Raw genomic sequence first — 15,733 nt, 5'->3', positions numbered from 1 at the left:
AGCTTGCCCGAATTTGGAAATTACGGTTATGTAAGGCCGGCTTTTATTAAAGCGAGGATTTTATTAAAGCCCGGATTTTATTAAAGCGAGGTTGCTCCTGGGGTGCCTCCACTGCAGCCCAGGTTCATGGTCAAGGACATCTGACGGGCCAGTGATTGGATCCCCCAGGAGTGTGCCGGGTGCCGGGTAATGCCGGGTTGTACCCGTGTCTTCACGGAGCCGGCCGAGTCGACAGTAAACCTTCCCAGAGGTTAGGTGCGGGGCAGTCGTGCCCACAGGATGCTACCCAGCCTGTGTGCGGACACGTGTGGGCAGTGGCTCACGCATCCCCAGGCGCGGCCTGGAATTCTCCTTGTCTCTGAAAGCCAAAGTTGATGGAATGGCATCTTGCCACGGGCCATCTTCCACCTGAGGGTACTTCACATTAGGTTACGGCAGTTAGGTTACAGCAGCCAAGCCTGAATATCTATCTGTGACTCTCAGAGTTTGTTTTCAACACTTTATGTTTAACAAGCACTTGTGGAGTCACATGGCGGGGGGGGGGGGGCGGGGGGGCGAGGGGGGGCAGGTGTTGCCTCCACACAGAACCGGATGGAGCCCACCCTTAGGAAGGCCTGGGTTCCCACCTCCAGTGTCCCTTCACCTGATGCATTCTTCAGGTGCGGTCACGAAAAGACTTTGCATTATAGACACAGATTTCAGAGTTTGAAAAGGGACAGGACTGGTTTGCTCTCCTCGTCCAGTTCATGATCTGATGAACCCCCAGGGGTTTGGGAGCACTGGGTGCTGGCCAGCGAGGTGGGTGCCTCTCTGCTCGGTGCAGCCTCAGCAGCTCCTGGAAGAGGGCATGTGGGGGGGCTCTGCGCCCCCTGCCAGACGGCAGGATGGGAGAGGGAGGCACACCCCAGCTGCGCCACCCACGCCTGCCTGCCGCGTGGGGCTTGGTCCCCTGATGGAGCAGGGGCTTTGGTGGGAAGCCAGTGGTTTTCCCCATGTCATTGTTGCGCACGTGGAAACAGAACTTGCAGTACATTTACTTGAAGGAGATTGATGCGCAGGCCTCCTCAGGTGTCCCTTGGTTGGGACAATGGACTTCGTCCAGCTGCCTGCTGCCCCCGGGTAGTCCTGTTTCGTGTTCTGGTCTGCACCCGGCTCCTGCTTTGGAGTGTGCTGGGCACCCATCAGGGTGCCAGGTGACTCCCTTCTCCTCGGTTCCAGGTCTCAGTGGCCCTGAGCAGCAGCTCCATCCGGGTGGCCGTGCTGGAGGAAGCTGGGGAGCACGTCCTCATGGAAGGGAAATTCACCCACAAAGTCAATACTGAGAGCTCCCTCTGGAGCCTGGAGCCTGGGAAGTGCGTTCTGGTGAGTGTGGGCATCCATGCTGGGCTGCGGGAAGGAGTGGGGGCTGGGGGCAGGGGGGGGTTCCTGCGGTCTAGGGCGCCGCTCAGGGCGCCTTTGCTGGCCTCGGCCCTACAGGCCCCCACCACTTGGCACTCTGAAGTGGAGCCACGTTAACATGAGACCCACGGTGGTCCGTCCTCGGGCACACGTGGTGGCTGTACTCGGTGAGCATGGAGGGGCTCCTGGCAGGGTCATCCCTGCATGGCAGAGCTCGCTTGGATGTGACCCCTGGTCCCAGAGGCTCCTGCTTGCCAGGTCCTGGGTCATGTCGGAGGCAGAGTCAAGTAAGGCGAGGATTGAGAGGCAGGTTGAATTTCCGGGATGCTGCACCAGAGGACGCAGAGCACAGTCGGACCGCTCATTGGACAGCGAGGGTCTCATTGAGCCACTCGGGGCTGCAGAGCCCCAGCAGGAGCTTCAGTGCCCTGTTTACTGGAACCTTCCATGGCTCCGCCCCCTCTTCAGGGTCTTGGCCTGGTCGGTGGGTGCTGCCCAGCGGGACCTCGAATGGCACGGGGTGCCTCACCAGACAGGAAGATACCAGGTCTTTGGACAAAACCTGAGGGTTTTAAAGGCACGTTCTTCACGTGTGCCGGAAAGGAAGGAAAGAAGAAAGCAAAAAAATGTGTGTTTCGGTTTTATGAAGATCTGCATCTCCGCGGGATGGGTGCCAGTGGGCCAGCCTGTCTGTGGGGACTGTCAGGGCCGTGGGGTGGAGAGGGGTCTGTCAGTGCTGGGGTGCTGGAGTCCCTTGGCACACGGGGCCCCTCCATGTGACGAGGACAACGGGTCACAGAGCATAGGCCCCTCCGCATGACAAGGACACCAGGTCGCAGAGCACAGGCCCCTCCGCATGACGACGACACCGGGTCGCAGAGCACAGGCAGGTCTGCTTGGCCCTTGTTCTGAACCTAGCTTTGCACGTCCTTGTCCTTGCGAGGCTTCTCTCCGTGAGACCGCCTCCCTCTCGTCAACCTGGGGCTCAGCCCTTCTGGCCGTCAGGCTGTGCCTCCCATCCCCCCCCCCCCCCCAAAGCCATCCCTGCACCCGGCCATGTGGGCGGTGGTGTCTCCAGCTCCTCTCATTTGCAAAATACCTTCACGATGACGGCCTTACTTCCCACGGTCGTGGGAGGCACAGTCAGGGTCTCTTGCCCCTCGCCCCATGACAGCTGCTGGCAGCTCCTGTGGCACAGGTGGAGCTGTGAGGCCGGAGCCCGTGGACAAGGGGTGCAGCGGCTCCAGAGCAGTGCCCAGGGTGAGTCCTGGTGGTACCGTTGCTGTGCTCCCCAGAGGAGCATGGCTGGGAAGCCCTCACCATGCAGTCTGTCTGCCCTGACACTTCCTCTGGGATGCACGAAACCATGTCCGTACAAGGACAGGCTGGCCTCACAGCCACTGTGACTGGTGTACCTGACATCACTGCTGTGGAAACATGCTGCTCATGACTCGGTAGCGCGTCTCATAATGGCTTTGCTTGGCAGAGGTGACTTTGACGTCCTCGTGGCCATGTTGTCTCTGTTTTGTGTGCGTGTGCCTAAGCGGGGCTGTGGCCGGGCCGGAGTGCGATTCATTGTCCCGGCTGCCACTTGCAAGCACACAGGGGGCCGGGCTCTCAGAGTGGCCTGGTAACACGGTAAACTCTCTGGAAGCTTGCTTTCTGGACATGGACCCTGCACCTGGAAGTGGCTCACCCAAGCTGAAGCCTGCCTGTTCCCTCCCTGTCGGCCTTCCCGCTGCAGGACGCCCAGGACGGGGCCGGGAGGAGTGCCTGTGGCCGGTTGGAGGCCTTCCTGTGGTCGCCCTCGCCATCCCGGAGCTGGTGCACTTGTTGCTGCCAGGAACACGGCTTTGAGGAGTTTTCCCTGTGGACCTCCTGCCAGCAGGGTCCATGTGGAAACCCTGGATCCCCGGGTGCCGGACAGGTCCCTCCCCACTGTCTGCAGAGTGCTTGGCTGTCTGTGCTGGAGCCACGTGTGTGCGGGCCTCACCGCCTGCCTGTCTGTCCCCAAGCTCACTCTTCAGCCCGGCCATGGCATGGCTGACGTGTCCTGCCCATGGGATGCAGTCTTTCCCCCGTGTTTCCTCGCTCCCGACCACAGGCCGTAGTCTGGGTTTGATAGTTCATCTGTCGGTGATGTTTGGGGTCATGCATCTGAGATGATACCGTGGCTCAGCTGTTCTGACACGTGAAGGCCCTGCTTGTGTTTGCTGCTGGGAACAAGCCCATGTCGCTTGGGCATCGGGGGCAAACGGCAGGGCTGGCGGGGCCGCTCCTCTGGTCAGCATTGCCTGGCGTTGGGAACCTCATCAGCCATGAGAGCTTGGTTCCTCACCCTCGAGATGAGGCCGAGAGCCGTGGTCGGTCACTCTCGACATGTGGGCCGCTAAGAAACATGGTCAAGGGCCCCTCTCCTGAGGGCTGCAGAGGGCCCCACATGCCCTGGTGTCCTCACCAGAGCCTGGAACCTGCACGTGCTACCTCGCGGGAGACGAGAGGAAGTGTGAGACAGAGGAGGATGCGCAAACCAGTAGTAACATGAAGACAGGCAGAGACTGGGGCCACAGCCCATCCCTGGACCCCTCGGGAGGGGCCGGCTGGTCTCACCCGGAGAGGGCAAGTGTCCCCCGCTGCCCTGGGGCAGTGGCACAGGCCTCGGGTGTCAGTGTGTCCACGAGGGCCTCACAGAGCAGGTGGGCACCCCAGGACTGCCTTCACCTCAACAGAGTCCTTGGTCTGCGCCCCTGACCTCCTGACAGTCGAGGCCGCCTGCTTCCCAGCCGCCCCCCTCGCCCAAGTGGTTGCTTTCAGAGCAGGCAGGGGCGGCAGCTAAAACCGGATGACAGCTCTTGCCTCCCTCCCTCCCACACTCGAGAATGCCTCTCAGGCAAGAGACGTGAAGTCAGCGCCTCCCCCGACCGTTCTGTCCCAGAACCGCCCGGCACACTGTCCTCGGTTCCCCTCCAGGTGGTGCTGGTGGCTCGGTGCCGAGGGCCGGGGGGCCGGGGTCAGGGGGAGGGTCTGGGGGTGGAGGGTTGAGATGTACCCCAGGTGGGGGTGGTCCATCAGCTGACCCTCTAGCCATTCAGGTTGGCTCAGCAGGTGCAGGGTGTTCTGGGGCCCGTGTCTGCTCGGGGACACGGGGGTGAGCATGTGTACATGCTGTGCCTCCGCGTGCTTGGATGACTGACTTAGGTCCTTAAGTTCAGTTCTCAGAAGCAGAGTTGCAGGCTGACTGTGGTCCTTGGCCGTTTGCCAGGGGCTCCCCCCCTGCGCTGTTTCTGTGGTGACCTGGGTCCCTGTGTGTCCTGACTGCTGGTCCCCCTGCACTCCTTTCTCTCTCTCTCTCTCCCTCTGCTGGTGGGGATGTGGGTTTCTCAGGAAGGCCCTTCCCGTTGCTGTTTCCTCGCTGGTGGCCACCAGTGTCACAGAGAGCGTATCCTTCTTCCTCCCAAATGCAGGTTAAATAACGTTAGCATTTTGGCGTATGCCGGAAGCCTGAAAACCAGTCGCCAGAATGAAATGCAGGCCCTTGGCTTTCAGCACTCTCATCTCCCAGGGTCCTGGGAGTTTCTTGGGACAGTCAGCGCCTTGGCACCACCACAGGTGTCCCTGAGCCCCAGCAGGGAGTGGGGGCGGGGGGGCCAGGGCAGTAGGGATGTGCTGACAGGACCGGTGGGCCGTGCTCCCAGGGGACCCAGATACCGTCCCTCTATCCCGCAGAGACCCCGCTCAGCACCACCTGGCTGCCCTGTGCTTTCATCACGTGGGTCCTCCCACCTCCCCCACACCTGCACCACACACTGTGGCCCTGTCCTGTTTGGTCCACGTGGTGCTTTGATTTGTAAGCTTAAAAAACTTGTGGACAACATGGAACACCAGGAGATTGCCCATCATGGCACCACCTCTAGCAGGTTCTAGATGTGGATCCCGTCCCTCATGGTGCGCCTCCGGCAGGTTCTGGAAGGTTCTGGATGCGGATCCCCATCCCCTCACAGAAGCGCCTGCAGAGGGCAACTTCCTGTCATCTGTCCTGGGCTTGACGCGCCTCCGCGGAGCCCCTGTCCACAGCTTTCATGGATGCCTCCCCAGCCTGCACTGTCCAGAGGGTACCTCAGCAGGCACTTGGCCGCCTGCTTGGACACGGCTCTGCCATGGAGGGGGGTGGGGGAGGCAGAGGTGGTGACTCACCCGCACAGGTTGTGGGCGTTATGAGCTCGTTCATGTGGAGCTTGAAGTTTCTGTGAGGACATTTCAGGAAGCTGGTTCTGGGTCTGGGACCCAGTCTGTACAGGATCCTGGAGGGAGGCCCGGTAAGGGGGGGCATGTTACCAGGTGGCAGTGAGCTTGCCGGCCTGTCAAGCCAGGAGACTGAACACCAGCATAGTTGGGGACGGGAGTGAGTGGGGGCCTTTGAAACACTGGGCGTCCAGGAGGAAGCTGTCGTGGAGGAGGAGGCCCCTGCCACCAGTGTGGGGAAGATGGGGTCAAGGAGGAATGCACAGAGCATATGGCTGCATGACGTCTGTGCCTAAACGGGGGACATGCTAGGAGGGCACAGCGTCACCTTTGCTGTGTCCTGTTGGGGACACTTCTCTGAGTTTAATCAGGAGGAAACACCAGACAAACCCTGAATGAAGAATGGTCTTTAGGAGAGGCCGTGGAATGTTCCAGTTGAGTGGGGACAAGACCCCAGTGCACATCCCGTGCTGGAGGGAAGGTGAGCTGTGGTTCTAGTAGAGGAAGGAGGCCCTCATGGAAATATCAGGGGTCAAGGGTCAAGGTGGTTCAGAAAAAAATCCTGGAGTTTGCTGTGTGTTACGCATGTCCTTAAACAGAGAGGGTTCGTGTGCAGACTCGTGATGATAAAGCATGTTGCTGGGAGGTCCGGGGAAAAGCGCACGGATGTGTTTGGAATTATTGCAAGTAAAATGTTCAAAAAACCACGATGGCAGAGAAACTTGAGAACAGGTGCTTGTACCCTCGGTCGTCAAGGACTCGTGACCCGGAGCTGCTGGCTGTGTGGCTGTGTGTTTGTCGGGGCTCAGGACGTACTCCCAGACCGCGTCTCCACAAACCTGATTTTTAGGAAAGTAACAATGTTACAGTGAAAAATCAAAACCCCACATTGAGCCATCAGGCTCCTTTAGACCCAGGGCCTCGAGCTCTGTCCCAAGGGCGTCTCCTCAGCCCCGTCTTGTTTTGGCCACTGCAACGTGGATGTACCTCGAGGACACCATGCTGAGTACAAGAGGCGGGGCACTGAAGGGCACATGACGTGTTTCAGGGCCGGGAGGAGGGGCTGCTTGCGGGCACAGGGCTCCTTTTGAGGTGGTGACCCCGTTGTGGAACCGGATACAGGTGGAGGCTGTACAACACTGTGTATGCACTGACACAGACTCGTTGACTTTAGTTTTTTGAAGTTTATTTATTTTGAGAGAGAGAGAGAGAGAGAGAATGAGTGGGGGAGGGACAGAGAGAGGGAGAGAGAGAATCCCAAGCAGGCGGCACACTACCAGTGCAGAGCCCAGCGTGGGGCTCCACCCGGTGATCCTGGGATCATGGCCTGAGCTGAAATCAAGAGTTGGACGCTCAACCAACGGCCACCCAGGCGCCTCCTGTGAGCTTCACCTCAAAAAGAATTTTTTTAAAGGTGGTGTTGGGATTGTCTTGGTTTTTGTTGGGTTTGCAAAGGGCCCGGGAGTGCTTGCTGCGTGGACCCAAGATGCGCGGGCAGTGCAGCCCACTGGGTTCTTTGTGTGCAGCATCAGCCCGTCCTATCCCCAGGCTGCACGGGGCCTGGTCATGTGTGCACACCTGCCCAGACACCCTGCGTGTGGTTCGGGTGAGAAGGGCCAGCGGCGGAGCCTGGGGCAGGGCACAGCTGGCCCCTGGAGCAGCGGCCTCCAGGGTGTCTGCAGAGACCCCAGCCAGGGTGACAGTGGAGGGAACACAGAATGAGCCTAGAGGGCCTCTGTTTCCCGAGATGGATCAGCACCTTGGGCATTTCTCCAGGAACGATGAAGATGGAATACGCTTCCACTTGGGAGGTTTTCGTTGCTTTGGAAGGAACACAGATTTGCACCTCAGTGAAGATTCTCAGTGTTGGGGCCTTGGCCGGGTCAGGTCCCCAGGCCCAAACTGAGGAGCAGAGTCCGTAAGAAGCCAGCTGAACGGAGCATCTGGAAACAAAATCCACCCCACACACAGACCACGGCATTGGCGGGGAGAAGTCCTTCCTCTGCTGGGCTGGCAGGCGGGGGCGCTCAGAGCCCCACGCCCCCTGGGACAGTCGGTGCGGAAGAGGGGAGGCTTATTTCTGTTGTGCTGACGTTGATGCCACGCTGTCACCGTGCTGTGATCCTCTCACTTGTGGCCCGCCCTGTATCAGTGCCCACAGCCCGAATCCTTCTCAGGGACCTCGCAAATGTCACTGGTGGGGACCAGGTCTGGGTTTGTGGTGTCATGATCGCTCTCCAGCCAGTAACCCTCTTCCCAGGGTGCTGCCCCGACGTGGACCTGCTCTGGCTGCTGGCTGGTCACATCTGCTCTCCCTCCTGGCCCTTTGGGTCATGACGGGTTTCAGGCCATTGGATGGTAAATGGACAGTGTGAGGGAGAGTGGGCCGCCCACTTGTCATTTCTTGGCCACCAGTCCCCAGGAGGCGTGCAGTCTGGGCCCTCCCCGTATGCAGTCCCGACACTGGCGTGTGCCGGGTGAGCCGGCAGGGCCGGGCCGAAGGATGTGGATAGAGGCTCCTGTTTGGGGTCCAGTGTATCTCTGGTGGTGCAGGGAGGCTGTGAGGGGGGCTGGGTGGGGTCCTGGGCTTCAGAGAGGATGTGGGGGGTGAGGCAAGGCCTGATCCCCCGGGCCCCTGACTGGTGCCCCGTCCCCCACACTGAGCCCCCTGCTCCCCGCCATGTGCCCCCTGACTGGTGCCCCCACACACACTGAGCCCCGTCCCCCCCACAGTGTGTCCCCTGACCGGTGCCCCACACACACACACTGAGCGCCCCCCCCCCATGTGCCCCCTGACCGATGCCCCCCCCCACACTGAGCCCGGCCCCCCCACATGTCCCCTGACCGGTGCCCCCACACACACTGAGCCCCGTCCCCCCAATGTGCCCCCTGACCGGTGCCCCCCCCCCCCACTGAGCCCGGCCCCCCCACGTGTCCCCTGACCGGTGCCCCATACACACTGAGCCCCGTTCCCCCCCCCCCGCCATGTGCCCCCTGACCGGTGCCCCACACACACATGCACTGAGCTCTGCACCCCCCTGTCCCCCCTGCCCCATGTGCCCCAGGTGAGCCTGAACAAGGTGGGTGAGTACTGGTGGAGCGCAGTCCTGGAGGGTGAGGAGCACATCGACATCGACAAGATCAATAAGGAGCGTTCCATGGCCACAGTGGACGAGGAGGAGCACGCGGTGCTGGATAGGCTCACCTTTGACTACCACCAGAAGCTGCAGGGCAAGCCGCAGAGCCATGAGCTGGTAAGGGGGCATGTGGGGGAGGGGCTGTGCTGGGCAGGGAAGATCCGGTGGGGGCTGGTGGCGTGGCGGGGCTGTCCCTGCTGTGGCATAGCCGGCTGTCTGCTGGGTCCTTGCAGGCCGCTCTAGCCCGGTTGCCTGGTCTCTGTCTGGCATGGGGCGCGTGTTCCACACCTGGACAGAGCCCAGGTGGTGGGGCCGTGACGGGCAGGTCCACACAGATGCAGTAACTCCACGTGTGACCCTAGCTCTCTCCCTCCCACAGGGCTCATGGGAGTCTGACCAGGGGCCCCGCGAGGCCTCCTTCCAAGTCCCTTTGGAACAAATGTCAGAGGCCTGAGATGTCCGGGGGGCCGGCGGGAGGGGCCCCTTGTCCACAGAGGCCCACGCTGGGGGCAGAGAAGAGGGTGGGGTGGGTGCATTCATTCATTCCCAAGAGCGGAAGAAAGGGTCACCTTTCTCAGGTTACTGTTTGCTCCCCTTGTTGGGAACCAAGACCCCAGTGTGACGGGGACTGGACGGGTGAGGGGGTGTTGCTGGGCACCACAGCCACCCACATCCTAGGGTTTGTTTTCTTTTTCCACGTGCGTCACACACAGGAGCCCCCCAGTGGTGTTGAGATTCGGAGGTGTCCTCTGTGTCCTGGGGCGTTCACTGTGGTCCTGCCGATGTCGGGGGTCCACTGCTGGTGTGTCCCTTCTGCCTGCCCTGTCTTTATTCCCTCCTCCCCGTGCAGCCGGCTTTCCTGCGAGGGTCACTCGGAGCGCTGACTGCTGCATCCCGAGTGGGCTCCTGCCCCCAGTCTCCAAATCTTCTCTCAGCCGGCCTCCCTGATCACCAGGGCTCACAGGGCAGGAGGGGAGGCTCTTGGTACCTCTTGGGCCGAGTCTTAGGCTGTGACCATGGAGTTTGCGGGCAGGGGACTTGTCTTTGTGTGAGTTTAGCAGCCGGGCTAGTTTAGTCACGTGATGGTCGCCTGTGGCTGGCGGACGAAAGCTGTGTGGACGTGGGCCCCGAGGGAGGGTCTAGGGTCGCTGCCCGGGAGGGGGCCGGGTGCTCAGGCCCAAGGGGGAGCAGGAGACCCTTGCTGACAGGCCCAAGGCCAGGCAGCCGACGGGGAAGTGTCTGAAGAGCTTTGAAGATGCCGCCGGCTCGTGGGATGAGCTCTGTGCCTGGAGTTGGAGGGGAGTCCAGACGGACTTGTGTGCTGGACAGCATGCTGGCCCCGGGGCACGAGCGATGCTTTCTGGGTACCTTCAGCAGGCACGAGGGAGCCAGGGGCCACACGTGCCCCTCTCCCGGGTGAGACGCTAGTGAATGAGTGGCACAGGCTCTGCTGTCTGGGACGCGCCCGGGCTTGGTGGGGATTCGGGGAGGAGTATGTGCAAACGAGGGCCATCCCTGCATGCGGCCATGGGGGAAGCATGGTGTGGGGGGTGGGTTTGGGCCACGAGGAGAGTGCGAGGGCCGCAGGCGGGCTGTGCCGGGAGCAGGGGAGGCTCAGAGGTCCTGAAGCCGCGCACAGCTGTGGACAGCTCAACTGGTGGCCTCTGGAGGAAAGCTGGTCCCTGGGAGAAGGGTGATGTGTGGGGCCAGAGATGCAGCACGGCTGACTGGTGGCTCCCCGTGAGGGCCCAGGGCAGGGCTGGTGTGGGGAGTGGGCTCAGGGCCCACCCTGGAGACGCAGGGCCCATGCAAGTCATGTCCAGCGTGGAGAGAGTGTGACTGAGGAGAGGGCTTGAAAGGGGGTGGCAGGAGGGAGTTGGAGCTAAAGCAGTGGGTGGGGGGCCCGTCGTACCCACTCTGTGTCGGCTGGGGCTGGTGTCCAGGTCCCTGGTGCGAGTCTGATGTGCTCGCCCCTGCTCCACTGGGTTTAGCAATGGGGAAGAGTGGTCCCAGTCAGGACAGTCCCTCAGCCTCATTGGACACCAGGGTTTCTCCCCCTGCCCTGTGTGTGGGCGTGCACGTGGGGGCCTGTGGTCTCCCAAGCAGGTCCTCCCGTGGAGGAGGCCGAGTGAGCACTGCTCTGGGCTGTGCGGCTAACCTCTGTGTCTGTTTTCTGTTTGTAGAAAGTCCATGAGATGCTGAAGAAGGGGTGGGACGCAGAAGGCTCTCCCTTCCGAGGCCAGCGGTTTGACCCAGCCATGTTCAACATCTCCCCGGGGGCCGTGCAGTTTTAGCGCCCTGGCGCCCTCCCGCAGGGGCTCGCCGTCTGGTTGGCCCCTGCCAGCCTTTCTCTCAAGGGTGAACCCGTGGCTCCCAGCCCCGCATCTCCAGACTGTTCCGGAGCAGCGTGGGGTGAGCGGGCCGCTGGCCCCCCCCCCACTCTCCTCTCGCTGCTCTGCGCGCTCTGCTTGCTTTCCCCGTGGGGGGGCGGGGGGGGGAGGTGCTGGGCCAGCACCCCCAGGTGCAGGGGGCACGGGGTCCGAGCCTTGACCTGACTCTGGGCACGCACGTGTGGTCTCGCTTGGTCTTTGTGTGTGTCCGCTGCCTGCTCAGACCCATCGAGGAGCAGAGTGGGGTCTTGGTCGCCGCTTGGGGACGTGGGCCACAGGCGCAGCAGGAACTGTCCTCTGATGTCCTCCTGTGGACCCGGTCTTTGTAAGAGAGCCGACTGGGTGCCCTCGGGAGATCACAGAGACCACGATGCGGCGGCCCCTCCTCTTCCACTGAGCCCAGGGCCACTGCCACCTCTGCTCTGCCAGCCCCGTGGCCATCGCCGTGGGCCACCCTCGTGGGCTCTGCCCTCGGGGCTGGGGAGAAGGACTCCTTCTGGGGGTGGTCCTTCAGGAGACCCCTCCTTTCACCTGAGTAGCTGGGAGCTGGCATGTCACAGTCGTGTGGGGACAGGTTTCTGGCTTAGGGTGGCCAGAAGTGGGTGGGGAACCCCTGAGTCTCCTGATCGACCAGGCATCAGGTGGCTCTGGTGCCATTGAGGGCATTGCCAGGCTGCTGAGACCCCTCTTCAGGCCCCCCGGATTTGCACGCCTGTGTGTTGACGTGCGCGTGTGAAAACTGTTGGTGAGGGTGTGCTACTTGGGAATGGGGGGGGCTGTGGACTCTGTGGTCACGTGTCTTCCTTTGCCCGACTTTGTTTTCAGTGTTGCGTTTCTGCCCACCCTGCCTGCCGTGACCATGTCCCACCCGCGTCTGGGAGCGGCCGGTGGGGCCAAGGCACCCATCCACGTGGCTGCTGCTGGGCCACCCTTGCCCTTCCATTGGGCGTCCTCTGCCCCTCGCTGCTGGCCTGGGCCCTGGAGCCTGTGCAGCCTGCGTGTTTTCTCTCTTTAGACACGGCAGCTGCAGACTGGCTACTGAGCTCCGTCAGCGGAGGTCTGAGGAACCACGGGGTGCCTGCCTGCGAAGTCCCCCTTCTCCAGTGTCTGTTTGCAATAAATCTGTATTTAAGCACTTCAGGGTCCCTGTGTGTCATTTGAGACGTTGTCTGTGTGTGTGTGGAGGTTTCTGGGACTCCAGCCACAAGGTCCTTGGCTCATGTCCACTGCAAACACCAAAGTGGAGAACGCCTCAGTGTCTTGTGAGCCAGGCTGGTCTCTGACCTGTGGTTTTCGGAAATCTGATGAGTTTTGGATCAAGAGAAAAGGATTGTAGCTGCAGGGCCCCCATCTGTCTGTGGCAGGTTCTGGAAACCCAGGGTGAGCAGAGATCCCAAACTGTGGCCAGTGGACCCTCACACCCACGTTCCTGTGCACTCTGTCACGGGGGGGACCGCACTCAGTGGGCAGGGCTGGCGCTGTTTCCTGGTTTGCGATTTTTGAACCAATGGAGGGGGCATTACGCACAGATGCCCAGGGCCAGAGATAACCCGCCAGGGAGGAGTGGTCCCATCTTTCACATTTGCCCCAAGGTGTGTGGGAGGGGGAACAGGGCCCGCGATCTGTGTGGAAATGCGTCCATGGGGCCGTAGCTCTTGCACAAGAACATGTGTGCCCAGAAACGTCTGCCCCACGGGCAGGCCCAGCTGCTGCCTGTGAGTCCCCTGGACAGCAGGTTGGCGCTCATGTGGACATGGTGGGGACGCCACGGTCCTGTGTTGACACTGTCACGGCTTCGGGGGGTGGAGGTGTGGGGAGTTAACCTCTGTCACTTCAGGCTCTGCTCCCCAAGCGCCCAGCCGCACCAGCCTGGCAGTGTTCTTACCTGGTGGGGTTCTTTACGGTCGGCCTGCCCACGCAGGTCTGCCAGAGTGTGGCACCTCCTGGACGGGGTCAGGGGACAGGACCAGGTGCGCAGACACTGCAGCCCATGCCAGGAGAGTCTGGGCTCCCGGGACTCAAGTCTTGTTCGTGTCGAGGGGAGGGGGGTCACACAGTGGGATGGGGGCACACCCCTGCTGTGGACAGCAAGCCTGGCAGCCTGGCGTGGCCGTCCTGGGTAACTGGTGTCCTGCCAGGCAGACCTGAGACCTCCATCCTGGAGAAGGAGCTCAGGCCTGGCCTCCTGCTTCCCAGGCTTGTTTACCAAAGCTGGATGGGCTCTTTTCGGTCCACACAGTGTGGGAGGCCTGCAGAGGTGACACCCCTGAGGCTGGAGCTAGTCCCCGCTCCTGCCCCATGCCCTGCGGGGTCCACCGGCCTCTGCTGTACACGTGGCACTGACCTGGCAGTGGCCGGGCACTCTGCAGGTGGGGCGTCATTTGCCGACGGAACCCCCACAGCCCAGACGTTCCAAGAGGGGCCCCTGAGATGTGGCTGACCACTTCCTAATCTGGGTCCGGGCCAGCTGCTCTCCTGGGGCTCCTCCCTAAGGAGGGGTTCCAGTGTAGGTGTAGAGATGGTGGGGCCAGAGGCCAGGGGGAGCCCACCCATTGGGCAGAGTAGTAAGGAAGCTGGCCAGGTCAAGACCATCCTGTGGCCTGGGGTGTGGCCCCCGGTGGGCCATAGTGGGGAAGTGCAGAGCCATCCAGGGTGTGCTGTCCTCAGAGGGGTTGATAGCAGCCACAGGGGGGCCTGGGGACAGGAAACCTTAGACCGGGGCTCAAGATGCTAGCAGAGGCACTGAGGGAGGAGGAGGCAGGGACTTGGAAGGAGAGAACGGTCCTTGGCCACGAAGTTTTCCCTCACCCAGACAGGTGACCTCTCCCCATTTAAACCGACACTCTGGGCCCACGTGGTGAGGGAGGGAGTGGGCAGGGGGGGCGTGTTGCCCACCCTGTCTCTACTTCCAGTGGGGAAGGGGGCAGGGCCCGCCCCTGCCTTCTGGAGCGCCAGCATCCTCAGGGACACCTGGCAGGGTCAGGACTGCCCCGCAGGCCAGGTGCGTCCCTGTCCTGGTCTCTGGATGGGTCAGGTGTGTCAACCCCCTCAGTTAAGGGGAGGCAGGCCGTGTTTCTGGAGCACCGGGCACACTAGAGGTCACAAAGTGCATCCTGGGACTCGGCAGGGATTATCATTGTCCCTGATAGTCACAGGACAGTGTGCACTCTGTGTTTACAGTTGAGTACGCAGCCCTGTCACCAGAACCCTGGGTTACCTGGGCTCGTGATCCAAATAAAGCACAAAGATCTGGGGTGAACGCGACTGAGGATGGATTCTGCAGGCCAGAAGAGCCCCCAGTGCACCCCAGGGCCAGGACAAGGGGTGGTGAGGTCCACTCACCTGCCGGGAAGGTGCAGGTCAGGGCCCAGGTGCAGGATGGCAGTCCTCCAAAGCTCCCTACTGACCCCTGTGGGGGCGTTGTGGCCCCTGCAGAGGTGGGTGCACCTAAGGGTCTCCCCAACCTCACCCCAGGCCAGAGGGTACCACGGAGGTGTGGAGAGGGCCCCTTGCTCCTCAGTTTCCGCAAGAGAACCCTGTCAGTGCCTGTGGCCCCTCTGGGGGTCCCATAAAGAGGGCTCAGCACTGGGGGACACACCATCTGCTGCCCCCTTGCCTCCAAGAGCCGGACCTCCCACCCACCCTGGACCCTCCAGACTCCTGCCCCCTTGGGAGCTGGACCACGCCCCGGACCATCTTCCTTGGACCCTTGACCCCACCTTCCTCAACTGTACCCTTGTGACACCAGAGAGTCTGACAGCCGCCACCAGCACCCTGTCCTTCAGGGACCCCCACTGCTGGGCCTGGTTCCCTCGGCCCCCTCCCCACCTCCTCCCCCACCTCCAGGTGGGAGGTGACCTGGCAGCCATGTCCACAGCTGTCAAGAGGCCACAGCTTTTAAAATGTGGTCAAAGCCCCAAACCTAAAGCTCACCGGTTAACCGTGTTCGAGTACGCACCTCTGTCACCACTGTCTGTCCTCAGATCTTTCTCATCGTCCCAAAGTGAAACTCACACCCATCAAACTGTCTGCATTTGTTGCTGGCGTTGAAAGGGAGATTTTACCCAGGTTCCGGTTTCTGGGCGCTCTTGTAACCTTGGAAGCCAGGGAGTGCTGGGGCGGGGGATCTGGCAGGCAGAACTGACCAGCATGGCCCCACCATTGCACCAGGCAGTGGGGAGGGGGCACCGTTGTGACCCCAGCTGACCTGGATGGAGCAGAGCCAGCTACCCTGGCAGAGGGAAAGCCCAGATAGTGTGTGTCGGGGGCTGGGGGGCCAGGGCAGGAATGTGCTTGGGGCACAGGGGCCAGAGCCAGGGGCCTGGGGTGCAGACCGGCTCTGGGATTTAGGTCCCGGGCAGAGGTGGGGGCTGGGCCGCAGTTCCCGCCCACCCAGGACAGGTGAGGGGCCACTCAGAGCGGGGGCTGCCAGGGTGGGGGGAGGTGGCCAGCAGCACAAAGCCCCCCACCCAGAACCGGGGCTATGTCCCCTGACTGTGCTAACAGGGACTACAGCCAGGTGGTAGCCCTGGGATGAGGTGGTCCTGGACTATCCAGGGGCCCCGT

At 61.9% G+C, this 15,733-nt stretch overlaps 1 protein-coding gene across 4 annotated transcripts in view; it reads left to right on the top strand.

Annotated features, from left to right (window-relative positions):
- Nucleotides 1-12,302, top strand: part of NUDCD3 (NudC domain containing 3) — a 62,883-nt gene extending 50,581 nt beyond the window's left edge. The window contains exons 4-7 of one of the 4 annotated variants that reach the window (XR_006298424.1): nucleotides 1,219-1,362; nucleotides 8,706-8,894; nucleotides 10,961-11,189; nucleotides 12,183-12,302. Coding sequence is in view for 3 of the 4 variants with exons in the window: in XM_043588358.1 (XP_043444293.1) it covers nucleotides 1,219-1,362; nucleotides 8,706-8,894; nucleotides 10,961-11,071 (444 nt within the window). In the remaining variant the exon portion in view is untranslated. Of the gene's footprint in view, nucleotides 1-1,218; nucleotides 1,363-7,900; nucleotides 7,999-8,705; nucleotides 8,895-10,960 lie in introns of those variants that run through there. The other 3 variants (XM_043588358.1, XM_043588359.1, XM_043588361.1) reach the window with 3 other exon arrangements.
- The last annotated feature ends 3,431 nt before the right edge of the window (nucleotides 12,303-15,733 follow it).

This window comes from Prionailurus bengalensis, chromosome A2 (genome assembly GCF_016509475.1).
Source record: "Prionailurus bengalensis isolate Pbe53 chromosome A2, Fcat_Pben_1.1_paternal_pri, whole genome shotgun sequence".
NCBI lineage: Eukaryota > Metazoa > Chordata > Mammalia > Carnivora > Felidae > Prionailurus > Prionailurus bengalensis.
The sequence above is the reverse complement of the archived record's forward strand: the minus strand, read 5'-3'. Positions and strand labels throughout refer to the sequence as shown.